At 43.7% G+C, this 27,752-nt stretch overlaps 1 protein-coding gene across 3 annotated transcripts; it reads right to left on the bottom strand.

Annotated features, from left to right (window-relative positions):
- Positions 1-656: 656 nt before the first annotated feature.
- Positions 657-24,413, bottom strand: peli3 (pellino E3 ubiquitin protein ligase family member 3). Of its 3 annotated transcripts, none has more exons than XM_034557837.1 (7): positions 24,108-24,413; positions 9,643-9,843; positions 8,671-8,800; positions 8,224-8,325; positions 5,979-6,203; positions 2,167-2,355; positions 657-1,465 (listed from the first exon to the last, which is right to left on the bottom strand). In XM_034557837.1, the coding sequence occupies exons 2-7, from the start codon at positions 9,813-9,815 to the stop codon at positions 866-868; spliced, it is 1,419 nt and encodes a 472-aa protein (XP_034413728.1). In that variant the 5' UTR covers positions 9,816-9,843; positions 24,108-24,413; the 3' UTR covers positions 657-865. The 3 variants fall into 3 exon arrangements, with proteins under 3 accessions (XP_034413728.1, XP_034413729.1, XP_034413730.1); XM_034557838.1 differs by having other exon boundaries at positions 690-1,465; positions 9,643-9,840; positions 24,108-24,325; XM_034557839.1 differs by lacking the exon at positions 24,108-24,413 and adding an exon at positions 21,213-21,270 and having other exon boundaries at positions 690-1,465.
- Between the last annotated feature and the right edge of the window lie 3,339 nt (positions 24,414-27,752).

Below are 27,752 nucleotides of genomic sequence, written 5' to 3'. Positions count from 1 at the left end.
GGTGACGTGATGACAACACTGCCCTGCCCCCCCCCCCCCTGGTGGGGAGGCACAGGGTGCTCAGTGACCTTGAGTTATTTTTAGCTGCATCGGGGCGCTGCAAAGTGGGAGCAAAGGCTGAGAGATACTCTGTGGAGTCTGTAGCTTGACGCTACAGCGAAGGCAGCCGGACAGTTTGGTCAGATCATCTGAACCACTCGAGTGCACCTGGTGCACACATCAAAGAATGGTGGATGTAGTAGAAAAGGTCCAGGCGATGTGTTAGAGAGAAAAAACAATAACAACACAGCTGTTTTCTTTTGTACATTTGAATCCACCACCCAACTGTTGGGATCAACCCATCACACTCTCCACTGGTCAACAGGTGGCAGCGACACACCGAGGTTAACTGCAGTACGCCAACAAGGACAGGGAAGAAGAAGACTTTAAAAAAAAAAAAAAGGTTTGTTTTGTAGAACATTCCACAGGTCACCTCTCAATAGTGCTGCTACTCTAGGTTGGACAGTCTTGGTCATCCTTTGTTTCCAGCTTTCTTTGAGCCTCGCACTCGGCTGCCAACATCGTGTCTGTTTCTTTGTCGTGTTGCTGTCATCCAGTCAAATGAAGTGTGGAGCAGTTACTCAAAGAGAAGAACAAAAGATCACTCAACGCCTGCTCATTTCAACACAATTTATTTACATATTCTCCATACACCTCATATTCCATTTGAAGCCTTGGCGATCTACTATTGCCTGGCACATTCAGTTCATCATGTCAGCGGTCCTTTTCTTTGCTTTCTCTTTCGTCCCACACTTGAGTGTTCAGATTTTTGTTCTAGCACACGCTCTTGACTCAGCGTGTCCACCTCCACCATCACTCGTGGTCCTCAGTCGACGGGGCCTTGGAAGATGAGTTTGATGTGGCCCTGCTCCCCTGTCAACCAGGTGCCACAGAAGGGGCAGGCAGCATGGAAGGCGTGGGTGCCGTGGGGTAACGGGATCTGGCTCCACCCCACCACTGTCTTTTCTGAGCATACGTGGCCGCAGGGGCAGAAGGCGTGAGTAGGCGGCCCAGCATCCAGGTACAATCCTCCCTCACAACCCAGCCACAGCGGCACGTAGGGGCCCACTCGCCGGCACATGGGGCACTCCCTCTCCCCGGTGCTGGCCGGTGACGTGCCCCCGGGGCCGGCGGGACCCTTCTCCTTGCGGTAGCCCCAATTGTGGTAGCCGTGTACGTGGCCGCAGTTAACGTAGACCCAGGGCTGCTTCTTGTCGACGATCTCGCGCTGGGCCAGACTAGGGAAGGCCAGGGTGTTGAAGCCCACGGGACACTGGGGACGGGCGGCGTTCAGCTCCTGGCGAAGGGACTCCAGCTGTTTGAGGGTGGGGGTGTGGCGCAGTCCGGAGGGGGTCCTCCACAGCAGGGTAGCCCCACACAGATCAATCAGTGAGCCGTCCTGGAGGGTGTTTGACTCATTTTCCACCTGGAGAGCAGAAGAGAAGAAGAAGAAGACAAATGTGTTTTGGGCCACACTGGAGTTGTTCCCCTCCGTAGCACCACATGACGGCACTGTGCTGCACGATGGTTATGGTTCAGACACCCATCTATTGTAATGGCTTACCTCAAAGCATCAGCATGTCCTGGACAGCCTGACTCCCTACAGGAGAGGGTGCACGTGGTGGTACTGTGTACTGCTGTACACAACTTCTTACACATCCCACTCCCTGTCCAGTGGTTTAAGTTTGTGGATGACACTGCACAATGAAGGTGTACTGGTGAGCCAGCCTTATGACGGAGTCACAGCCACAGTGGCCAGCCGTTGACCCCTAAGTAGGGACCAAAAGATATAACTATCTCTATCTATATAGAGCTAAAACACCAGTTTTTGTATGATGTATATGATCATGCTGGTATCGAGGGCATCCACACATTGGCGGTAACTGCGATGTTTACACCAATGGGGAAAAGGGACAAGTCTTCCTATCTTCTTTAAAATAATGACAAGTATATAAGACAGCCAGGTTCTACAGTCAGGATGTTCACTTCTTTACATTACATTGAGGAACCAATTTCTACAGAAATCTCTGCAGGTCATGGGTCAAATCAAGGTCAGTAACCTCAGACTTTGTGACCGTATCGGGTACAACCCGGGACTCATTTTCCCATCAACCCCCTTATTCTTACCAGTTTGCCCCTCTGTTGGGCCGAGCGAGTCTCCCTCAGGGCGAAGACGTTTCCGCAAACGGAGATTTCCCTCCAGACGCCCGGAGCAGGCTCAGACACAAACTCCCCCGCCGGGTGCATCACCAGCACCCCGTTGGTGGTCAGGCCGTCCATCAGGCCGTCCGACGTCCTCCATTTAGCAGCACGCTCCTGAGACACACACACCAACACACACGGAGCAGGCAGACGTAAAGGTTACAGGGATACTGAGGGATGGTAGTGGAGGTAGATGTCAGGGGTGGCTGGCGAGGAGAAGCGCTGATGCTGCTTTTCTCTGCTGCTATACTTAGCTCAGACAGAATGACTACTGTACTGACTAATGCATGGAGATGCGCCCACGCTTCAGAAAGAACCCGTCCCTGACAGAACCAAAGGATGTATTAAGCACACAAATAAGCTCCGATGGAATGAAACAGAACCTTTTTTGCCGTGTGTAGCTTCTTTGTAAAAGAAACGTCTGGAGATTAAGTTATTTGAAGCTGTTGGAGGAAAGAAGCATTTCACTGGATGTGTTCAACATTAATGTGTAAGGCTAAAGATAAAAAAGTTTCCAAACATTAAGGACCAGCGTTTAGCATTTAAGGGGGAGCTGTTAGCAGAAATGGATTGGTTTGAATTCACCTGAAACTAAGCATCCTTGTTTCTCCTTGAGCTTAGAATGAGCCCTTCACAGGGAGTGCAGCATGTTTCTACAGTAGCCCAGAGGGGACAAACCAAACACTCCTACACACTGGTCCTTTAAAGCTGCTCTTATTACACCATATGAACAACGGGTCAAAAGACTAATGTGAAAGGTGTCACTTGTACAGACAAACCCGTAAAGAAGTATCATTACCAAGTCTGCACTTTCCTTTTAGCCTATTTGTGCTGGATTTAAAATACAAGCTCATTGTTTCTCTTTTTATGGTTCCCAAATGTACTGTTTGGGTTCAGTCCCCCATGATTCTCAAGAGCTTATCTAAGCAGTGATGAAGCCAGTGTGCTCTACCTGCAGCAAACAGCAGACAGACATGTTAGAGACCAGCTGTGTACCATCTTTCTCAGGAGGTGGTGGAGACCAAATTAATTATTTAGAAAACTTAGAAAACTATATTAACTGCAAAAATAAAAAACATGTTGTGTCCCCGCATTAATTGGTGGGCTGTCTCTTGATATGTGTATTTGGTATCAAACATGTAACAATATTTGAAACGTTGCACAGGGTGTGTACATAAATGCATTCGATCGAATGTGATATCTTTGGGGTGACAAGCTAAAACCTCCCCTTTCAGGTTCAGCTTCCCCTTTTGAAGTCTTTAAAACCAAACTAAAGCTGCTTAGCTTGCTGCTCGTAGTAGCTAGCAGTGTAATATTGTGAATCTTTCTTTCACATTTGAAACCCCCTGCCTGTGTATTCCTTTCACTAAGACTTTAAAGCCCCATGTGATGTTATCAGAGAAGACACTGTGGCAGACAGCAGGACGCACTGCCTGAAGCTATAGATGTGTCAGATATAAAACAGTAACTATCTGTTAAGAAAGCAGCCAAACAAACCACGGAGAAGAGGATGAATATCATGTCAAGCTGCTTTAATATGTGAAGTCGTTGTGACTTCACGTCTCATAGGGTCCATTGGACCTGGAGGTGTCTGATGCCTGGTGAGCCGGCCTCCCGCGTTGGCCCTGCTGATGCGCCCCGCCCCCCCCCCTCTCTACCTCCTTCTGTTTCATGGATTGGAGTTCCATTCATACATTGTCATATTCATGTAATGTGTTTATGTAACTTTGTAAATGCTGTTCATTCTGTACACATGACATCTATTGCTTCTGTCCATCCGGGGAGAGGGATCCTCCTCTGTTGCTCTCCTGAAGGTTTCTTCCCTTTTTTCCCTCTCAAAGGTTATTTTTGGGGAGTTTTTCCTGATCCGATGTGAGGTCAAAGGTCAGGGATGTCGTATGTGTACAGATTGTAAAGCCCTCTGAGGGAAATTTGTAATTTGTGATATTGGGCTATGCAAAATAAACTGAATTGAATTGAATTGAATTAATAAAGAAGACGAAAGGCTTCCAATGAGCTGTGTCTCTGCGTCATTGTTGGACTGTCTCTTTTAGAAAGAAAAAGACTCATTTGAACTGTTGGAAAGAAGGTTTCTGACTATCTGACAAGTACTTGGTTTGCATGTTGAGGACTGCATTGGGTGGAGTACCTTGGTTCTGCAGATATGTGGAAATATCTTAAAATGTACATTCTCTCTAATGTCCACCAGGGGGCGACTCCTCTGGTTGTATAGAAGTCTATATAAATGACTCTACTTCTCTTGATTTATTCCCTCAGTAAACATTGTAAACATGAGTTTATGGTCTCAATCTCTAGTTTCAAGTCTTCTTCAATACAGCATGATGTTCATTCACAATAATCTCATCCAGTTCAGAGGTGAACCTCAGAGCCTGACTTTTAATAAAAAGGACAATATGTGTTCCGTATATCAGCATGAATGTAGTCCTGATGGCTGGTGGAGTTATACAAGCCTCCGTCATGATGTGTGTGTGTGTGTGTTAGCTGAGCGCTGGTTGCTGACGTTATCTCCCTGACTGCTGGCCTAGTTGTCGGGGTTCCTGATGAATCTTGCATGGGATGATGTCATGCCATCGTGAGAAAGGGCTATTATGGGCTTGCGTGGCCTTCAGTGCACCTACATGTCACATTTTAGACGGCCCCGCCCTGTCAGCTATCCGCAGAGGTTTGGAAACCTTTCAATATCAAAGAAGAGTCTGATAACTGAGTAGCATACAGGGGGAAATAATAACTCTCTGGATCAGTCACTGGAAAAAATGACATGTTTCAAATGCCATTCCAATACTCAGATGGGATAGGGTTGGGGTTTCTTATAATGTGCCACTGGCTGGAAGCAAAGCTCTGTGACCAGACTCACTGAACTGGAGATACAGCGGAGCATTGTGCTGAGTCGGCTGGATGGTGCACGGCTGTGTTCATGAACACAAGCTTTCTATTTCAGGGTACTTGTGCTCCATTCCACGTGGGGTCTTCCCATTGCAGTCTCTCCTACCAGTAATGATACAATTGGGATAAAATTGAGGGATTGCAATTTTTTGTTTGAATTTTGTAGCTTCGACCACTGGTTATGTTATTATTCGTTGTATCTTTTTACAATGACAATAACAATCCTTATCCTTATGCTTATGATAATATTGTACTCATCAAAGTAAGAGCTCGGAGGAGCGTGACTTTTGTCGCTAAAAATAGGTCCAACAGGGTGAGAAATGAGCGAGCTGGTTGGCACCAAGCCAACAGCAACCCCCAAATTACCAGAGCTCAATTATCTATTTTGGTTAGAACAATATTATCATAGCAGAATAATTAAATAAGTTAAAAAGGACTGTATTTGGTCTATGACCTACAGCAACACATACGTATATGCTGATGCACTATATGTTATAACATGATGTATGTTCACTGACTATGTTATTGGTTATGTAAACAGATACATCTCCAATAGCTTCAGACATCCGACCAGAAGCAGCATATTAACACACACACACACACACACACACACACACACACACACACACACACACACACACACACTGCTCCTTCCTCTCCCATGCTTCCTTGAGACAGGTCACATACACTGACACTCTTCCTCGGAGCTATGATGTCACCCGTGGGTGGCACAGTCACGTCCCTGATGTTGCTCTCACCACGGTTGCCGTGGTTACCGGTCCCCGTGCGCTTTCATTTTTTTAGCAGGAGAGCCCACGAGGGAGAACACTCACCCCCAGGAAGATGTTCTTGGAGGAGTCGAAGCCGGCGGCGTAGATGCGGGCCGTGTAGGGAGCGCTGCGCTCGCACATGATGCGGCAGGCGTAGCGGGAGATAGTGCTCTGGGCCGACTGGCCTCCGCCGCCGCCCTCCCCTGCTGAGCCCCCGCCCTGACTGCTGCTGCTGCCCGCCGTGTCCGTCACCACAAAGTCGATCATGCTCTCTGTGGACCGACCAATCTGAGAGAAGCCAGAGAGGGGAATCATAATCATAAAGCAATGACCAAAAGATGGATAGTCACGTTTGCTCTTAAGGGTTAGCTCACTATCTAGCCATGTTTTTTTTATTAGTGGGGGTTGTCTCTGAGACTTCCACCTTGGAATACGAAATCAACCATGTCACTGACTACATCACTTCTTTTTTAAATTGTAGCTTCCCTCAATGGTGACTAAAAGTTCCATTGTGTTACAGCGTTGCCAGATTGGATGGGTTTTCCACCCATTTGAGCTCCATATTAGTATTTTAGTGTGTGCGTAAAGATAGTTTGGGGCTTTTTTTTAGATAATTTCATCTCCCTTTTGTTCAATTTGGTCAGTTTCCCCTCATGATTAGTTAATGCTACAATACGCCCCCTCACCTCCTCCAATTAGAAAAAGTATGATTGATGAGTACCAACACAAATAATGACCTAACAGACTGAACGTCTTACTGAACTTGAGAAAGGAAATATATCTAGCATATCTATAAACATGGACAGAACAAACCATGTGGGGGAAAGGACCCTGAAACACAGCACAGACAATTCAATTCCATTCAGTTTATTTTGTATAGCCCAAAATCACAAATTACAAACTCCCCTCAGAGGGCTTTACAAGCTGTACACATACGACATCCCTGACCTTTGACCTGACATCGGATCAGGAAAAACTCCCCAAAAATAAAAGGGAAGAAACCTTCAGGAGAGCAACAGAGGAGGATCCCTCTCCCCGGATGGACAGAAGCAATAGATGTCATGTGACCAGACAGACAAACAGACATGGATTGGAGTAGAGCCCTGTTGGTTGTGTCTTTGTATGAATCTCCTTGAAGTTGAGAGAAGGTGGTTGGAGAAAGCACAACTGTGCGCTACTGAGAGCAGACCAGGTCTGACTCATCTTCTCGTGAACCGTGACCTCCTCAGTCTTTTGTCTTCCCTCCTTCTGCCCGATACATTCTCTCCAGCGCTTCCTCTTCATTCATTCCTGAGGTACTCACGTTCCCTCCCGAGTTCTTTCGCATGTCTGTATATATTATGGATGTTCACCAGCCGATTGATCTGCTTTCATTAAGAGACAGCAAGGATGTAATAACTCAGCTTGGAAGGAAGGAAGAGGTATAGAATGGGCGAGGTTTGGGACTCAGCCCAGGACGGTGTTCGCCTATCTTAGACCTGGAGAAACGGCTAACCTCTATTCATGCCACCCAAACACTGTGGAGCACAGCCGGTTAGTTGTCTGACCCTCATCGGAGCCGACCTATGCTACGCTACGATTGGCCAGTCTACGTTCGAGGGGCGGAACTTAGCATAAAGGGTCAACTCTGCTTCCTCCCCGGAGTCTTTGTGACTTCACGTCTCATAGGGTCCATTGGACCTGGAGGTGTCTGATGCTGGTGAACCGGCCTCTCGTGTTGGCCCTGCTGATGCCCCCCCCTCCTCTCTACCTCCTTCTTTTTTCATGGATTGGAGTTCCATTCATACATTGTCATATTCATGTAATGTGTTTATGTAACTCTGTAACTCTGTTCATTCTGTACACATGACATCTATCTATCTGTCCATCCGGGGAGAGGGATCCTCCTCTGTTGCTCTCCTGAAGGTTTCTTCCCTTTTTTCCCTGTCAAAGGTTATTTTTGGGGAGTTTTTCCTGATCCGATGTGAGGTCCTGGGACGGGGATGTCGTATGTGTACAGATTGTAAAGCCCTCTGAGGATAATTTGTAATTTGTGATATTGGGCTAAACAAAATAAACTGAATTGAATTGAATTCATTTTCCCTAATGTTCACAGAATTAGGTAAACAATTGTTGGTGTTTGTTGGCTTGGCGGGAAGTGTGGGTCTCCCTTTCTCTACTTTCTACAGTTAACATGCATCTTCTTTTGACTTCCAATGTCCTTTTCTGCAGGTCACAAAGCTAAAATGCAGAGTTGGTATGGCACATGTGCACATGCAGTGTGTGTGTGTGTGTGTGTGTGTGTGTGTGTGTGTGTGCAAACACTGACCTGAAACATGTCTGTGTTGGTGTCATGGGTGTACTCCACAATGACAGAGTGGCTCCGTGACAGTGTGTAGGAGATGCTGTGCTGGCTTTTGTTGCTGAGTGCCTGCCAATGGAAAAGACATTATCCAGGTCACATGACAAGGAGAGCTGAAGGTCTGGCCTCCAGCACAACCAGAGGACATTTCCTGTTCTGGAGGGACAATGCTAGCTCCAAATAATACGAGTGATATCATATCATCAGATGATTTATTGTTATGAGAGATAATTTAATGTTACGGTACTATGTGACTAAATGTACGCAATCATTCAGAACATACATATACAATACCTTATACAACCAGTATACACATATAGTCAGACAGAGCAGTGCTTTGAGATAAATGCTAACATCAGCACGCTAACATGCTCATAGTGACAATGCTAACATACTGCTCTTGATGTAACTCACCTTTGACACCAGAGGGGTTGAGACATTGTGGATAACATCAGGTTTGACCCCGTTGGCTTTCGGTCTCTTATAGAGGGCCAAGCGACTTCTTCTGCGACCCTTGTCCCCATTGGCCAGAGACCCATTGTGCCTGTAATTGTGATAATGTTAATAACTTGGTTAGATTGATGATACATGCATTATCCTTTACTCTCCAGAAGAATATGTTGTCCTTTTTGGGCCGGCTGTGGCTCAGGAGGTAGAGTGGATCGTCCACCAATCGGATGACGATCGGCATTTTGAGCCCCGGCTCCTTCAGTGCACATGTAGAAGTGTCCTTGGGCAAGATACAGAACCCCAAATAGCTGCCAAAGGCTGCGCCATCGGGGTGAGTGTGTGTAAATGAGCATTTAAGTTATAGCCTCATGGGCAGAAGGCACCTTTTTACTTTTTTGATTGTCAATACATGCTAAATATGACTACTGAGGGCAAAATGAAACCAACTAGTCCACCTAGGTTATCACACCCAATATATTTATTGCATTACATTTACTGTATTGAATGTCTTTGGAATGTCAATTGTCCAGATAAAGAATACTGTGCTTACTTAAATAGGAAAGAAACTGGTCACTCTCTCTCATGATGTTTAATGCCACAGGAATTGATTGGTGTTCCTCCTGGAGGTGAAGGTTTCATTTGGCCACTGTGGCTCAGTGTGTGAATGGTATCCCAGAACCCGACCCAATCTGGGTCTACTTGAGACCTTGGTGACAGGGCAGGGCTTGAGATTTAAAAGCCATACTCACACAGGATGTCTTTTGACGGGGAACCAAAGGACACACCCAGACCAGAGCCCCTTCCATACCCGATCAGGCTGAATATAATTTAGATGCGGCTCAAGTTCAGGGTTCCCTATAACTCACACATGCACATCACAAGCTCCAGGCAGCCTCTTAGATTGATTAGATTACATTTGGCACTTCAATATCTCACCCTAATACGATGAGCTCGCCGTACTTGACGGGCTCCTTGTCCTCAGGGAAAACTCCGTCGTGGGGTTGTGAGCTTGAGCCCAGAGGAGGCGAGGGCTGGCTCTTGTTGCAGGACGGGCGCAGCTCCAGAGATGGGGGGGGACACAGCGCCTCTGAGCTGCCCTCCAAAACCATGCCCACCGGCCACAACTGGGGCTCGCTGCTGGGGAGAGGGAGAGAGAGAGAGAGAGAGAAAGAGAGAGAGAGAGTGAGAGAGAGAGAGAATGTTTTGTTACTGCTAAACTCAATTCAGTGTCAGAATAGCATGCGATAAAACACTGCAAGATACCTGAAAGAGGTTTTGGGAGAGAAAGTGGCGAAAAATATCAGAATCAACTAGTTCCTCGTGAGTTCTGCGCTGTCTCACACAATGTATGTTTCTAGCCCGCTACTTTCTATATCAAAATATTTAAACTTTAGTTTGTAAGTAGGTACTCGTCAAAGATTGGACAAATTACATGTACAAAGCTATCACATTACAGCATCATAAACATCGGTACCGGTATACACAGGTTTCATTTTGAATCGAGATGTTTTTGGGGTCAAACTTATAATAGATAAACAAGTGCAGCTCCGAAGGGTAAATACAATTATCATATTCACCCAGATTGTAGGCATTAATAATTCCAACCATAGAGTGTGGAGAAATTATGTCATAATGACATCACCCACGTGACCCAACGGATACTTTTGAAACCTTTGTTGAATGATCTTCCATAGTGGCTATTTCTACAAAACCCACAATTCAAATAATTAGGAAATAAATGATTGTTTAACACACTCTGCAAGATAACATTTGAATGCATCATAATGCTAGTCAATGTAACGTAACCTCCGTTAATGTGAGCCGTGAGCTCCGTCAGAAGCAGGACTGTGATAGTGAGAGACTCAGCAGACAGGTCAGTTCAGGGAGATTGTTTATTGTCTGACTGACTACCAAAAGCCACGATCCACACGCTATCTTTTAAAACATCCAAACACACATACAGATTTACCTGACAGCAGCAAAAGAGCCTGCTAACAGCATTGATTTTATTTGCCAACTGGGCGCAATGATTGGGGTCCTTGTCAAATGGTGATACTAGCGATGCTGATATATCGGTCACTTCCAGACCTTTAGCTTTGCATCCCTGTGAAAGTCCCTAAAATAGCCAACAAATGTAATTCAGGAATAAACAATGTTGTAGCGCAGGATGGTTGGCTGGCTTCAGTCTTTGTGACGATGGCTCTTCTGGTAATTGTCATCCTCTTTATGTGACTGAAGTGCTTTCTGTTTGCTGACACGGCGCCTCAAGAGAACTTCCTAATATGATTGGAAGCGATACAGCTTTTTCCACCAAGGCAGATAAACTGATACCTACCTCTAAACGCTGTTTATACTTAAAATGCATGACCCGTTGGTGATTTACACTTTGTGACTTCTGGTTTCTGATACGGAGCCCAGAGAGGAGAGCATGTCCCCTTCAGACTCCTGCAGTTACCACCAGATAAACATCAACTGGCAAACTGTCGTATCCGAGATTCTTAAGGAAGCCAAGGAGGCCCTGATTAGCAAGCAGCAAGCAGAGGTGGAGCAGGCTCACTATCACTGCCTTTCATTTCAATTAGAGCTTTATTACAATTGCATTTCCATGCGTTTGATTGCAGTCCTGTCACATTGGACTCAACATACCGTTTTGGGATAACAAATTCATAATACACCAACAAAATGTAATTGAGAAGCATTTAATTAACTCATTAAATCATTTCTACCACATACAGTATGAGTCACTATGTGGACATTTTAAAACAAAACTCAATCCCTGTCTCTGCATACAGGATCTGAGCCTGTTCTTAATGCTGAAGCCTATTATTAATCAAAAGTGGGCGAGACCACCTACACGGTGGAAAGCGAGCGGTGCAAAAGCGTGACAAAGCCCTACAAGCTTTGTTTTCCTTTTTGAGCAGATTAGATAATCATCCTGGGAGTGTGAACGTAATAATACTGAAAATATTATCCCGTGTTTGGACGCTTCCTTCCTTTCCTGTCTTGATTTTTCTGTGTCAGCATTAAGGAACGGCCCTTTTTACACAAAACCAATCCACACGGAATACACTTCTTGTGAGTGAACTGCATGGCCGTTATTAGACCTGATCGAATTTTGGCCATCTGATGGTTCCTGATGAGGAGAATACCTCGTCATAATCAGATGATGGATGGCAGAAGGCAGATTCAGGCAGCTAGTGGCCATTTCATTACCCAATCTCTTGCCCTGGCTGCTTATTGAGCGGTGGAAGCGATGCAGAGGTGGAGTGAACTCAAGGGAGGCTGGGTGGACAGAAGCAAATGGAAGAGAATAAGAAGTGGAAGAAATAACGATTAGAGAAGAAATAGAAAAGGGGGCTTCCTCTGGTTGGCAGAATGCTGTATTAATTGTGGGGAACTTCCAGGGCCCTCTACATCCTCACAAAAAAAAAAATATTTATAGCCTCAAAATGATTCATTGTAAAATCTAAATGCCAAACACCATTGATATTTGGTCTCTGTGGGGAAAATTAGGCATTAGGTTTTTTTTTCTCTCCTAATACTAATTCCTGAACAGGTGATACAATGTCATATTATCGGCCCACAATACCACTTCGAAGATACGGCCAATACTCCATCCAATAGTTAAAAACATGTTAGGAGCCCTGGAGTGACAATAAAATGAACCAAATTTCATTAAAGCATTTATTCTATATATTGTTAATAGTATTTCAATAAAATAATCTTAACTCAAGGTAAGCCTGTTAGCTTTTCCAGAGCCTTCATTCGTACCACATGGTCCGTTAATGGACCCCTTGTTTTTACTTGTTCCAGACAAAGATGACAACTGAACAAACTCTATAACAACTTGCCAGCTACAATCTCCAATGGGAAACTAACAATCGTAGCACCTGCTGCTACTGACAAACGTGAGGAAATTGTTGCTAGTTAACTGCTAACACTTTTATAGTAACAAGGTACAAGCCTCTGTACAGAGAGGAGTTAACTTATTTCATAACATCTGCCTCTTGGGACTACAAATGAAAAATAGCCTCTTGGCTAACTATGGCACATTTACAGAAATGTTTATATTAATGTGCACTGTCCCTAATCAAATAAACAAATAAAAAATAAATAAAAATAAAAATAAAAACTTCGAATTCCAAGTTGCATTTTGGTACGTATAATCACCTAGCTTAAAATGTTGCTGCATAGACCACAAAAGGCCTCAGTATTTATAGTGCTTATCAATTTGTTCAACAGCATCTTGATATGGGGTCAGATCAGTTTCAATAATTGCAAATGCACACAGAGAGACTTCCAAATGCAAACACAAAGATGTACAAATGCGCACAGAACAATTTACAAATATGTTTGATTTACAAATGCACACAGAAGGATTTACAAATAAATTAGACTCACAAATGCACGCAGAACGAGGTGTCCGTGTTTATTTATTTGACAATCGCACTGCATTTGTTTGTGGATTCTTCATGTGTGTGTGGATTTATGCCATGGAAAAGATCCGCAAATGCGTTTTTTTCAACATAGACCTATCTGTAGCCAATCAGATGTCGCCCTCATTTTCAGCCAATCACATGAGCGCATCTCCCCCTCCCCTCCCCACGGGGCTGCCAACATTACAGTTGCGCAATTTGCAGAGGAATACACAATTAATGTACCCCCCCCCCATTGTTGTAAGTCATTGAAAGTTCGGTTTAATCTTGTAAATCTTGTAGAAAATCTTGCACGAATGACGCGAATAGAGCGAAGCGAAAAGTTCGCCCGCTGTCATTCAGACGTCGTCGGTGAAAGTCACCGAGCTGTGATGTTATGTATAAATATATATATATGATATTAATGTTATGAACCCAAACACGAGGACATTAGATGTTCCGACGTTTGTGGGATGTCCACAACAAGTATAAAGCAGAAATAGTGGATGACGGAAGTTATAACGGAGATAAGCCACGCCCCTCTAAGGCGCAAATAAAGTGAATGACGCTCATGTGATTGGTTGAAAATGAGGGTGACATCTGATTGGCTACAGATAGGTCTGTTTAAAAAAAATGCATTTGCGAATCTAGCCACGGCAGGGGAGTCTCATAAATCCGCAAACATATGTGAAGAATCCACAAACAAATGCAGTGCGATTGACAAATAAATAAACACAGACACGTCGTTCTGCGTGCATTTGTGAGTCTAATTTATTTGTAAATCCTTCTGTGTGCATTTGTAAATCAAACATATTTGTAAATTGTTCTGTGCGCATTTGTAAATCTTTGTGTTTGCATTTGTAAGTCTCTCTGTGTGCATTTGCAATTATTGAGACTGATCTGACCCCATATCTGGAAACCCCTACCAAATGTGGCCACTTGGAAGCTGTATTAACATTTTTGCCTTTAGATGTTGTGGGACGACATGACGACATGACGACATTTCTTCGCTGTAAACACCCTACACCCCTGACTAGCCTCTTCTCTAAAGCGAGCCGAGACTCATGGGTGTCGTAGTAATTAAAGCTTCCGCCATACTAAAATAACAAAAAAGCCAAAGCTGAAGTGCCTTGGACCTGCATTCTTTCTAATGGCCATCAGGGGGCGACTCCTCTGGTTGCAAAAGGAGGCTTGTTTAAATTGAATAAAATGGTAACGGCCAAAGTGCCAAACTCTATACGCCACGAACAAACCCTGGAAAACGACCACCTGTAATGAACGGAACAAAGCTTAGAACAAATGAAGTGCGTTTTCTCATGCCCCGTAGTTTTCACGGTTACCGACGACTCGCCTTTCTTATTCACAGTACGAGTGAGAGGAAGATCGAAGGTCAGTGGAACCTCATCCACAGTAATGACATCCTGCGGGCCAATAAAATGCTTGGTTATTTTCTCTCTTTGAAGTTTCTAAAGTCGGACAGTGTTTCTTCAAAGTCCACAGGTAGCTGTTGGCAGAGAGGCATGCATGCTCTGAAGCTCAGGCCTTTTGGTTTTAAGAACCGTCGACACCACGATGGTCTGCCTCCATGTTCTTTTCTGCTTTCAGACGAATCTGAACTGTGGAAACCCCACGGCCGTCTGCTCTCTGTGTTCGAGTGCCGCTCGGTTTCCCTTTTAAACGGCCACATCGATAGCCTTTAGTTTAAAAGCTGCGTCGTATGCATTACGTCGTGTATTCAACATGTTTATTTCTGGGGATGAGCGATGGTGGAAATAAATCCCAAAATTAACCGCACCCTTATATTAGCCGCCCCGGGTCAAAGTTGAGGGAAAAACATTTAAAAAGTAGCGGCTTATAACTCACATTTTACGGTATACAGTCTATGCTAAGAAACAAAGTTGATATAATTTAAAAAGATAACAAACAAATCTGTAGCTTTTCCACAGACAAATGTGTACAGGAATAAAACAACGAGTCCTGACATACTTCATAGAAGATAGGAGGATAAAAGGTCTTAACCTTAAGGTTAAGAGCTTTTATCCTTAAGGTCTGTCAATGGTTTTCAATATAAAGGTGATTTAAAACTGTTGTAAAAAAGTAGATATCACCACAGCAATATCACAGAGAAATGATTAACCTCCCGTCTGATGTGAGAGGTTAATCAATATTTCACGTGTCCCCCGCTTCTTTTGCACTTTTCTTAGTCTCTGCACTGCAAATGATCTCACTGAGATTCACCATGATCCATAAAAGCAAAAGAGCCGTGACTGTCATGGGTGAATGAGACGAGAAGGAGGAGGAGGTGGGAGTCAGAGGAGGAGGAAGAGGAGGAGTGGGTTTGAAGGGAAGGGAGAGGTGAAGGGAATAAGATGAAAGGAAGGGCAGATGTGAGATGCTGCTGGTCTTTCTGGAGAAAAAAAAACCACACACACATATATACACACACACCAAAGCTTGGACAATCTGTGTGGATGATGAAGAGAGAGGAGGGAAATGATGAAGAGGAGCGAGCGCATGCGCGGAAGTGGCGCGCTTTGGCAGGGTGATGGATGGCCTGTTCTGTGCCACGCATTTTCTAATCAACCCACAGCCACATCCTGGGGGTGGAGAGAGAGAGAGAGAGAGAGAGAGGGAGGGAGAGAGAGACAGACAAAGAAAAGCTCTCTGACAAAGGAAGACAAAGGAAGGGGAGCATAATAGAGAGAAATAGATAAAGGGAATGCAGTCCACAGGAGCGGAGTGGAGTGGCTGGAGGGTTTGTGGTAGGAGCTGCTCACACTCACACACGGCGTTACACAACACAACACACTGCGAATAACACCGCCCCGTACACCACGCAAAGCCGACGCAACATCACACTCCATCAATCTGGAGCGCAGCATTACAGCACCACACACCAGTGTTGTGCACGCAACTCAATACAATGGAACAAAACACCAGGGCCAAAATCAGGAAGCCTGTAATTATTTAAGAATTTAAAAAATCTAATATTGGCTGATATTTTCTTAAAATAACCAATTGTGTTTAATGAGTATCTCTTAAGTATTACTTCTTGTACTTGTATATTTTTATTTTGAATATTTTGTTGTTGTAATTTATTCTATTTCAGTTGATTTAAAAGATTATATTATATATAATATATAATTATATATATATATATATATATATATATATATATATACTGTATATATCATACATATATCTTACAATATACATCTTACAATATATAATATATAATTATATATATATATATATATATCTTACATATATCTCTTATTGCTTTTCTATTTTGCACAGCTGTCAGTTTTACTTATTTTACACTTATTAATTATTACTCTACTGTTCATGTGTATTTATATTTGTATTCTATTGTTTTGTTTGTTATTCTTCTGTTGTAATCTTTGATCAAACGCTGGCACAATTTCTATCTTATCTTAAAGAGAGGATGTGCCACCTTTAATGTCCAACCAGTGTGGAGGATCATACATGTTTCAGTAAACTACGGGCTGCTGTTTCAGCTTGGATTTTTCTCTCTAGAGCCGTCACTCTGTTCAACATTTTTTCTCCATTCCCTTATGAATACATAATGTAGTTACATATAAAGAACACACACACACATACAGTACACCGTGTGTGCCGCTGTCTCGGTACTCTCTAAACTCAAAATGTATTAAAAAGAGATCAATGTTACAATTTCCAAAACAAGCTTTAATCTAACGAAATATCCTGCTTCAACAGAAAGGATGTCTAGCGGACCGCCAGCAGGTATTTGATAAAAGAGTATTGGATTAAGCCTTTAAGACCTGTAAATAATTATGAAAACTATTAAATGATGGGTAAAAAAAGAAGACATTTAGTATTTATTTTTTCTTATTATTTGTCAGCTGATATTTACAATAATACTAATATAACAATAAATGAATAAGCTAGACAGAGTAAAATAATATCAAGGATCTGCTGACATCACTTCCTGTCCAGCCTCTGTAACTCGGTTAATAACCAAATTACTTTTTACTAAAAAAGGGTAGATGACCTCATCCATGAAGATATCAACAATGGATATGATGTAGTTCTTTTTTTTCTTTACATAAAGAACGATAAAAACACAGACCAACAAGTCTTTTTCAGTGTCAGTTGACTCACGTCCTTTTTTTTAATCCTGATTTTACAATTAGGAAGCAGGACCATTTGAAGATGCTAAATATGTATACTATAATATTATCATTGGTTACGATATTGTAGCTTAACCCCCCCATCCTGTTTTTCTTGGACATTTGATGTTCTTTTTCTGTCTTTCCCTCTCCTTCACTCTCTCTCACCGCCCACTGCAGGGCGAGTGTGTGTGGGAGAGAGAAAGAGAGAGAAAGACGAAAGAGAGAAAGAAAGGAAGAGTCAAACGTGTCTCCTCAAATGAACAGAGGGCTAAATATACTCCAAGTGACAAATGAACTCTGCGGTGAATTATGGCCTCATGACAAAACTCATCACACTATTTTTACATCTTCAACCTGTTTAAATAAAGATTTTTCCCTCCGCATGTATTCTTAGTCACTGGAACCGAGACTGTGCTATTGGGTGGTAAGTTATAAAGAGAAGGGTTATAGTCATACATCTAATTCAATTACAGGCAGATACAAAAGAAATCTAACAATTAAGTGGGAAACAGCAAACCATACACAGATTGGTTGCGTATGTTTTCATACTTGAAAGCATGACAGAGCCAGAGAGCATGTCTGCTCCACATTATGTAACACTAGACTGTACAAATCCTACAAGCTAGTGTTATGAAAACGTCTCAGCTCCCCCTCCTCCCCCTCACCACCAAACCCAGCCTCCACTCCTTCCTTTTCTTTCATTTTTCTCTTTCTGCATACAATTGCTTCCATTCAGTGTTTTCTCTTAAATTTACCTATGACATATATGGATTTAACTTGAGTTTAACTATTTATATTGATAGGATAGATCTGAACTAGTTCCAGATCTCTGCATCAAACCTATCTATGAACCTATCTAGGAAAGATGCAACGTGTGAATGAGATTGATGGAGCTATACCGTTAGGAGATTTGTCTTTAGACATATATAAAGGAAAAAAGAGGTCCATATATCTTGCGCCAAACCCCAAAACACTTAGTTCTACATGTCCCATAATGCAACTCTTTGATTAAACCTTTGATCCAAACCTCCAGTTGGTAACAAAGGCTTTCTGTCATAAATGTGTAGTCTCAAGCCCAAGCTGAGATAAGCTAGTCCTCATGACATCATTATTGTTTATTATTATTATTATTCAGACTCCAGAGACACAGAAGAACTCATACAACTGTTTTCACAGGCTCCTCGCAACTAGCTGGCTTAACTGAACTTCATGTGTAGAATCCATAAATGTGCCAAAATGAATCAACATACTTCTTGAATCATCGGAAAAGAAGAATCAAGTAAACTGTTGCTAAGAAAACGCTGCAGCCTCTTTGTCGACTTGGAAATGAAATTGGCAAGATAGATGCTTCACTTGCTAGTGATTTGTTCAAGTGAAACAAAGCGACCTCCTGTGTACACGTGGAACGTGTGCATCACTTTGTGTGCATAGTCTGAACCAAAATACCACGCTTCCTTCTGGGAGTATAAGCGTCCTTCTGAAAGTACAAGTATAACCTTCCTTCTGGGAGTATAACCTTCCTTCTGGGAGTATAACCTTCCTTCTGAAAGTATAACCGTCCTTCTGAAAGTATAACCTTCCTTCTGGGACTATAACCTTCCTTCTGGGAGTATAACCTTCCTTCTGGGAGTATAACCTTCCTTCTGAAAGTATAACCTTCCTTCTGAAAGTATAACCGTCCTTCTGAAAGTATAACCTTCCTTCTGGGAGTATAACCTTCCTTCTTAAAGTATAACCTTCCTTCTGGGAGTATAACCTTCCTTCTGGGAGTATAACCTTCCTTCTTAAAGTATAACCTTCCTTCTGAAAGTATAACCTTCCTTCTGGGACTATAACCTTCCTTCTGGAAGTATAACCTTCCTTCTGAAAGTATAACAGAAGGAAGGTTATACTTTCAGAAGGACGGTTATACTAACCTTTCTTCTGGGAGTATAACTTTCCTTCTGAAAGTATAACCGGCCTTCTGAAAGTATAACCTTCCTTCTGAAAGTATAACCGGCCTTCTGAAAGTATAACCGGCCTTCTGAAAGTATAACCTTCCTTCTGAAAGTATAACCTTCCTTCTGGGAGTATTTCTGGGAGTATAACCTTTCGTTTGGGAGTATAACCAGTATAACCGTCCTTCTGGGAGTATTTCTGGGAGTATAACTGCCCTTCTGGGAGTATAACCGAGGCATAAGAGCCTACGGCCATGCTATCCGCTCTGAGAAGCTGTTCTTAAACACAGCGGTGCTTGAAGCTAAATGCTAACATCAGCATGCTAACTCGCTCACCAAGGCAATGCTAGTTTAGACTGGTTTAGCATGCTAACATTTGATAATTAGCACCAAAACAAAAAGTTTTGTTATTCGTTCGACAAAATGGGAATATTAGATTGTTTACATTCTGGTGCAGTCTGTAGTCCTAGTTTTGACGCTTTGTAGGAATAGGCAATGCTCTTCATTTTACGCACAAACTAGTTGCTTTTGTGTTTTTTTGTATGAAATAGGCACCAGATGTCAAACAGAACTATGTCCCAAAATGCAACGGTGTTTCTATAAGGGCATGCCACTATGTAATTAATCAAACGGCATCATATACACCTCGTTTATTGCTACTTTAGCAGCTCCACTGTGTTAACACAAATCTTTAACCACACATACATTATGCAGACGTTTCTATCCATGATTATAAACCGATTATGTATTATGCATCTAGCAACGTAAATATATTAGAGTGCGTACGTGTGTGTGTGTGTGTGTGTGTGTGTGGCTGCTGCTATGCTGTGATGGAGTATGTATCCTGCAGTCCTGTCTGCTTAAATAGCCCTGCCTGACGCAGTAAGGCGATAGAAAAGGGGGGAAAAAGTGCAAGAAAGCTGGAGAACGGGTAAACGCTCAGACGGAGAGAATGCACCTGTAGCATTCACCGGCTCTATTTGAATATCAAAGGAGGCCGGTTCACATGACCCTGTCAGCAGACAGGCCTAACCCTGGCAGTGGAGATGAAAGCGAAACCGTTGTTCTCTCCTCTCATCATTAAGCACTACTCGCTGCAATTCAAAAGGCAGTCAACTAGAGATGCAAACGGCTGACGGAGAAGCTAACGCACCGCCAACCTCACGGCTCTCTGAAGGTCACGATCGGGGTTTTGTGCTTATGGAGGGGCAACCCGTTTGCTCATGGGGATTGGGTTTCTGAGTGATGACCAATGACGGCTGGGTGCTGAGCTCTAACGAGCTACAGGCTCTCTGAGAGACCATCGTTCAGGATGTTTACATGGACCAAGAATCCAGTTTTTTTTCTATTTATGTCAAAAAAAGAAGGAAAAAAACATAAAATTGTAAAGTCTCTGTGTTTCGCTTGGGCAAGGATCTCGACTCCCGTTTTGCAAACTATTGGTGAGTTGGCTTGTGTACAACGCTCTGAGCTGATGATCGTAAACAACGAACAGGCCGTGTGTCGCAAAGGTAGAAACCCCCGTTGAGACGCATATTCCCAATGTGCTGGATACATGTCCGAATAATGCTCCTGAAAACCTGAATAATATCCGATATGTTTTAATCTGAAAAAGCTCCATTCAGAATAAAGCCTAATTCAGAATATCCAAACAGAATACGATGTTTACATGAACAACATCAAACTCGAGTAAAAGTGGAACATAGTTATTGTGGAAATGAGTCAGCATTTTTTTAACTATGCAATTCCAGAACTGGCTGCTGGTGTGAGTGTTACTCAGCTGAAGGGTGTACAGCATGGAGGTGCAGTATATCAGATTGATGGTGTTGTATACATTCAACTGCATTCACTAAGACGACACCTAATGGAGCCTAGACCCGCAACAAACTCACTTTCCTTCAGGCTACATCCACACTAATACATTTTTGTTTTGAAAATTAACTCTGACACTTTAGACACTTTAGAGCCCCCTAAAACTGAAACGTTTTAGTTTTAAATACCCCAGGGTTGAGTTTCCGTTTGGACGGGCAGAAACGGAGACCTTTTGGAAAGGATGACGCAGACACCCACGTTGGCCTCCCGGTTGGCTCACCACACTCCTTCCCTGTTCCGCACAACTATTGGGAAACTGTAAAGGAACAAAGCATAAACGCGGCACTACAACAGCAACCTCCAGCCACCCAGCAGGGCTATTAAACTAACTATTATTTTCATGGTTGATTATTCGATTAGTTGTTTTGTCTCAGAACATGGTGCAAAATGTTGATCACTGTTACGTTATCCAGTGTACTGTAACGGAACCAGGAAATATTCAAATCTAAGAAGGTTGAATCAGAGAATTAACTTTTTTTCTCTAAAATAAATAGTTAAACTGATCATTAGATCATCAAAATAGTTAATTTAATACTTGAAAACGTATCGATTAATTGTTGCAGCTTTATGAAGAACAGAGGACGACGAAACCGAGGGGAAACGTGTGAGATGTGTGTTGACCTAATATAATAAAAGTTTGATTTGTAAGTTTGTGCGCCTGAGATAGTGGCCGCCTGGTTACTGTGGGTTTTCCACTAAATGTGTCTCTGTTTATGTGCATGTGTGGATGACCGAGGTAGGTCTTAAGTATCAAAGAATACATATTTGACTGGTTTTGCTTCTACACCGTTGAGTTGCAACCAAGCAACCAGCAGCACACTAGACAATCTCCTTCCTGTTTCCACCGGCATGCCCAGTTAACACAAATGGTCATGTGTGTTTTAAAGGAACCTGTAAGTGAACGCTACGTAGCCCAAGAAAACTGCCGCTGCCTGCAAGAGAACTGGCTTCAGATTGAAATGAACTGGAGCTGGAGGAACCCCCCAGAACCGTTTCCCAGCAGCTCAAACTCTCTGCGTGTTATTTTAAATCTCAGTTTGACCCCTCGGGCTTCATGAGAGCCCGACTCGTTCTCTGACACACAAACACACTTCACAACTTCTTTTTGGAGACCGCAATACATGTTGGAGATGATCAGGGGTGTACTTATTGTAATCAAATTATTTCCATTCTTTTCACGTCCCTAACCAGTTCTTAGTGATGCTCATATGTGGACTTACAGTACTTAGTAATAATAATAATAGCTCCCACTTCTCTTTCAACCAAACGGCATCATATCTCTTTTTTTCGTTGAGTTTCCTCTGTTGCCAGATCTTTCTAGAAACAGCTGTATCACTTTCAAGAGTCAATTAAATATAGGTTATTCTTATTTCTAGTTCCTTAGGGTACTGGGTACTGAGTCCTGACTGATATTATTTATGTTAATACTTCTACTGCTGCAAACAATACTACGACTGTTGATTTGACTAAATTGCGCTAATGCTACTAGCACTGCTGCTACTGTCACTGAGGTCAATGGTACTAAAGTACTAGAACACTATTACTTATATTATTACTACTGCATCTAAGTATCTACTTGTTTAGACCTCAGAAATACACACAATGTGTTTTAGTAACAAACAATCATTGTCAAGGACATTTCTTGGGACAACAGGGTCCCTTTAAAGCTAGCCCGGCGGTTTGATGCTCAAACCGTAGTGTAACAAGAAAGAAGATTTAAGTCCGTTATGTAGCAACAGCTATGTACACTTTGTCAACAGATAGCATTAGCCACCATGAGCTAATGGTCATACCAGACCGTGTATTGAATTGAATAAAAGTGAGTTTTATTGGGAATTCATAAGGAATATTGTGTTATTTCTTCTTTCTTACAGACTCTTTAACTATTAGCCTTTTTTTTTATTTGAGGCACATACATGTAATTGTGGCAACTTTTAAGTAAGTAAGTAAAACATTGTAATTTGATCCAAACTTGTCAGAATAAATCCCTTCAGGTTCACAGCTGTCTTCTAGACAGGCAATCCCCACACAATATGAATTAATAACCTGGCTGCATCACATCCATTAATGGAGAGGTGGACGACACCGACCTTACCATCTGCTTTTACATATTTCCGGCCACCCAATATCTGCCTCACCCCCATATCATAACACCGCCAAGTATGTTGAGGCCCATATGCCAAACACTGTCACCTCCCCAGCAAGCTACACATATGACTCATTACTCAGCAAAACTACTATATTGTTGGATCATGAATAACATCCTGCTACTTTTGTGTGAACCATAGCACTAAATCCTCTCCTCCTGAAAGCATCCCAGAACCATCTGGAAGCAGCTGGGAGCTGTTGATGCGCAGAGAGCTTCACGTCGGGTCCAGATGACTGAAACATGGCCTCTGTCTCCTCTCTTTATTGCCGCTCTGTCTGTGCGGATTGCAGCGGATTGCGTTTTTCCCAGGGCCACGCCGCGCGTGGATGGATGCACGCGTACTTCCTCTTGTCGTCTCCATTAAAGCCACGATGTAGTAACCGGATGGGATTGGACCGTTGACAGGCTTTAACAGGGGATGAGAACATCCATCCTTTTTAAACATGTAAATATCCGCCCATCGTGCGCGAGGGGCTTGTACACGGGGGATTCCACCGCACAGACAACATACCCTACATAAAGGAAAGACAGCAGCACGCGCGCACACGCCCTCTTTACGCACAGCCACGCATCTCCCTGACACGCACACAGATGTAGAGGGACATCATACGAATAATGATAATAACACACGCTCGATAATAGAGCCGAAAGTACCCGTTAGTACCACCAGAGCCCCGTTGTTGCGTCACTTGCCAATTCCATGTACCTCATAAAGATTCTCGTCAGGCGGAGAGAACCCCAATGCTCTAACACAAAGGTGACTCGACCGTAAACCGGGACGCGAGAGGAGCAGCAGGCCAGCCGGCCATCTGCTCCGGTGTCACGGGGCTGCGAGAGGAGAAGACAGGTGATGGAGAGATAAACAGGCCCGTACCCGCTGATGTTTGCCAATGGAGGTCCGGGACCGGCTCGGATCTGTGTGTAATTCCTCCTTCTGGGTGGGTGCGCGCGAGTCTGTCAGTTCCCGCACGGCCTGGGAAGCGGAGCAGAAGGAGCAAAAGGAGCAGAAGGAGCGCAGGGCATCAGGATCGGTAGCATCGCCTCTCCTCCGTTCACGTTACACCGGAGACTGAGACACCTTCACTCCGTCGGATAGAACGGACAGCCCCGATGTCACGCCTACGTCGCTCTCTCTCTCTCTCTCTCTCTCTCTCGCTCTCTCTCTCTCTCTCTCTCTCTCTCTCTCTCTCTCTCTCTCTCTCTCTCTCTCTCTCTCTCTCTCTCTCTCTCTCTCTCTCTCTCTCTCTCTCTCTCTCTCTCTCTCTCTCTCTCTCTCTCTCTCTCTCTCTCTCTCTCTCTCTCTCTCTCTCTCTCTCTCTCTCTCTCTCTCTCTCTCTCGGCTCGAGAAAGAAAAATAAATTTGTCACACGAATATTGTGCTGCCTTTAAGTGCAACCGGTAAATTCGTGTTTCCAAAATCTGGTGCCTTCAAGAACTCATAATGCATCGCTTCAATATCAAATATCTAACCAATGGCTCTACTACTGGTTAATAAATAATGTATTCATAATGCTTAACATGTCACTTACTAGCCATTGATGTGGAACAACGGTTGGGTTGCCAGGCTGAGGTTGTTCTTTATCCTCCTCGATCCCAAAAAACATTTCAGAGATCAGCCCAGACGGAAATGTCCACTGTCGTGACCTCATGGACATCCATGGTCCCCAGAGGATGAATCCCAACGATACATGGTCACAGAGGATGAACCATGGTCACCAATGTGTGTCACACGTATACCATTCTGAAACATTGCATACAAAGCACAGAAGGATCCAGATGATCACCTTTTAATAAACTACTGGTTTAAGTTCAAACCAAAGCACCACATTCATTACTCTGGCGCCATCTGGTGGCGAAAGTTTCAGTTTTCCACAAACACAAAGGTATGGCATCAGAGGACTACAGTCTCATAAACACATCTGTACGCGGAGGCCTAATTCATTTGAGCACTGCTAGTTCATTCATGAATATTACATTTGACTAACAGATAAATATGATTTCGGCAGTAATTCTGTAAGTAGTAATAAACTGCACCATAAATTCAAGCTAAGATAAGATGGGTACTTTATTCATCCCCAGGGGGAAATTTCTTGAAGCAGCAGCAAACATGTATACATATATACAATACAATAAAATAGCACGACTTATTACATTTAAGAATTTAAATAATAAAGGAAATGAAAATGTAAAAATAAAAACATACACAGTGTATTTAAGTGTATCTAAAGTATAAAGTGAAAGCAGTGCAAGGGTAATTGATTTTCAATTTGAGGAGAATCTGGCCACAGGTGATTTAATATACAGTCTTATTGCAGTGGGCAGGAATGTTCTCCTGTAGCAGGAATGTTCTGTATTAGGAATGTTCTACTGTATCAGGAATGTTCTCCTGTATCAGGAATGTTCTCTTGTAGCAGGAATGTTCTGTATTAGGAATGTTCTACTGTATCAGGAATGTTCTCCTGTATCAGGAATGTTCTCTTGTAGCAGGAATGTTCTCCTGAATCAGGAATGTTCATCTGTATCAGAATGTTCTCCTGTAGCAGGAATGTTCTCCTGTAGAAGAATGTTCTGTATCAGAAATGTTCTCCTGTATCATGAATGTTTTCCTGTAGCAGAATGTTCTCCTGTATCAGGAATATTCTCCTATAAGGAATGTTCTCCTGTATCAGGACTGTTCTCCTGTAGCAGAATGTTCTCCTGTATCAGGAATGTTCTCCTGTAGCAGAATGTTCTCCTGTATCAGGAATGTTCTCCTATCAGGAATGTTCTCCTGTAGCAGAATGTTCTCCTGTATCAGGAATGTTCTCCTATCAGGAATGTTCTCCTGTATCATGAATGTTCTGCTGTATCAGGAATGTTCTCCTGTATCAGGAATGTTCTCTTGTATCTGTCCTTGTGAAGTGGCGCTAAAACAGTCTGTTAGAGAATGTTCTCCGCTGTCCCTGCAGTAGGTGGTGGAGAGGGTGGTCCGGGTTCTCCAATATGGACAATACTTTCTTCAGTGTCCTCCTCTCCACCACCTGTTCCTTATAGTCCTGTTTGCAGCCAATGATGGAGCCAGCCTTCCTCACCAGTTTAGTGAGTCGGTTGGTGTCTCCGGCTCCAATGCTGCTTCCCCAGCAGACTATGGAGTAGTATAGAGCACTGGCCACAACAGACTGGTAGAACATCTCCAACATCTCAGAGCACTGGTCCAACAGACTGGTAGAACATCTCCAACATCCCAGAGCACTGGTCCAACAGACTGGTAGAACAGGTAGACAGGCCCACATCCTCCTCCACCATGTCCACATACTCCTCCTTCATGTCCACATACTCCTCCACCATGTCCACATACTCCTCCTTCATGTCCACATACTCCTCCTCCATGTCCACATCCTCCTCCACCATGTTCACATACTCCTCCACCATGTCCACATACTCCTCCTTCATGTCCACATCCTCCCCCTCCCCCTCCACCATGTCCACATCCTCCTCCTCCATGTCCACATACTCATCCACCATGTCCACATCCTCCTCCTCCATCATGTCCACATCCTCCTCCTCCATGTCCACATCCTCCTCCTCCATGTCCACATCCTCTTCCTCCACCATGTCCACATCCTCCTCCACCATGTCCACATCCTCCTCCACCATATCCACATCCTCCTCCACCATGTCCACATCCTCCACCATGTCCACATCACCATGTCCACATCCTCCTCCACCATGTCCACATCCTCCTCCTTCATGTCCACATCCTCCTCCTCCATGTCCACATACTCATCCACCATGTCCACATCCTCCTCCTCCACCATGTCCACATCCTCCTCCTCCACCATGTCCACATCCTCCTCCACCATGTCCACATCCTCCTCCTCCATGTCCACATCCTCCTCCACCATGTCCACATTCTCTCCCAGAACTCTCAGCGGTTATGGAGCCATCGTCTTCCTCCTGAAGTTCACCACCATCTCTCTGGTCTTGGCCACATTAGGCATTAAAAACCACAACATTCAAGAGTCCCAGTAAACATGAGAGGGAACAACACCAGGACCATCCATCCATCCATTTTCAATACCGCTTATCCTCATTAGGGTCGCGGGGCGCTGGAGCCTATCCCAGCTGACATAGGACAGGCCGCCAGTCCATCGAGGGCACATATAGGGACATACAACCATTCACTCTCACATTCACACCTATGGGCAATTTAGAGATGAATTAACCTGCAGCATGTCTTTGGACTGTGGGAGGAAGCCGGAGAGCCCGGAGAGAACCCACGCTGCCACGGGGAGAACATGCAAACTCCACACAGAAGGACCGCTCCGACCGGGAATTGAACCCGCGGCCCTCTTGCTGTGAGGCGACAGTGCTAGCCACTACACCACCGTGCAGCCCAACCTAAATGGAATGCAGCCGATTGCATTTCAAACCTGCTTTTCTGACCTTGACATGTCCAAAGGTCTTCCGTGACAAAGGGTCTACGTTGTTAACTTACGGGAACTTTAACTGTTTTATTTGTGAGAAAGTTTGTTAAAGT

This window comes from Cyclopterus lumpus, chromosome 18 (assembly GCF_009769545.1).
Source record: "Cyclopterus lumpus isolate fCycLum1 chromosome 18, fCycLum1.pri, whole genome shotgun sequence".
NCBI classification, from domain to species: domain Eukaryota; kingdom Metazoa; phylum Chordata; class Actinopteri; order Perciformes; family Cyclopteridae; genus Cyclopterus; species Cyclopterus lumpus.
Note: the sequence above shows the minus strand (reverse complement) of the source record. Positions and strands in the feature narration are given on the sequence as shown.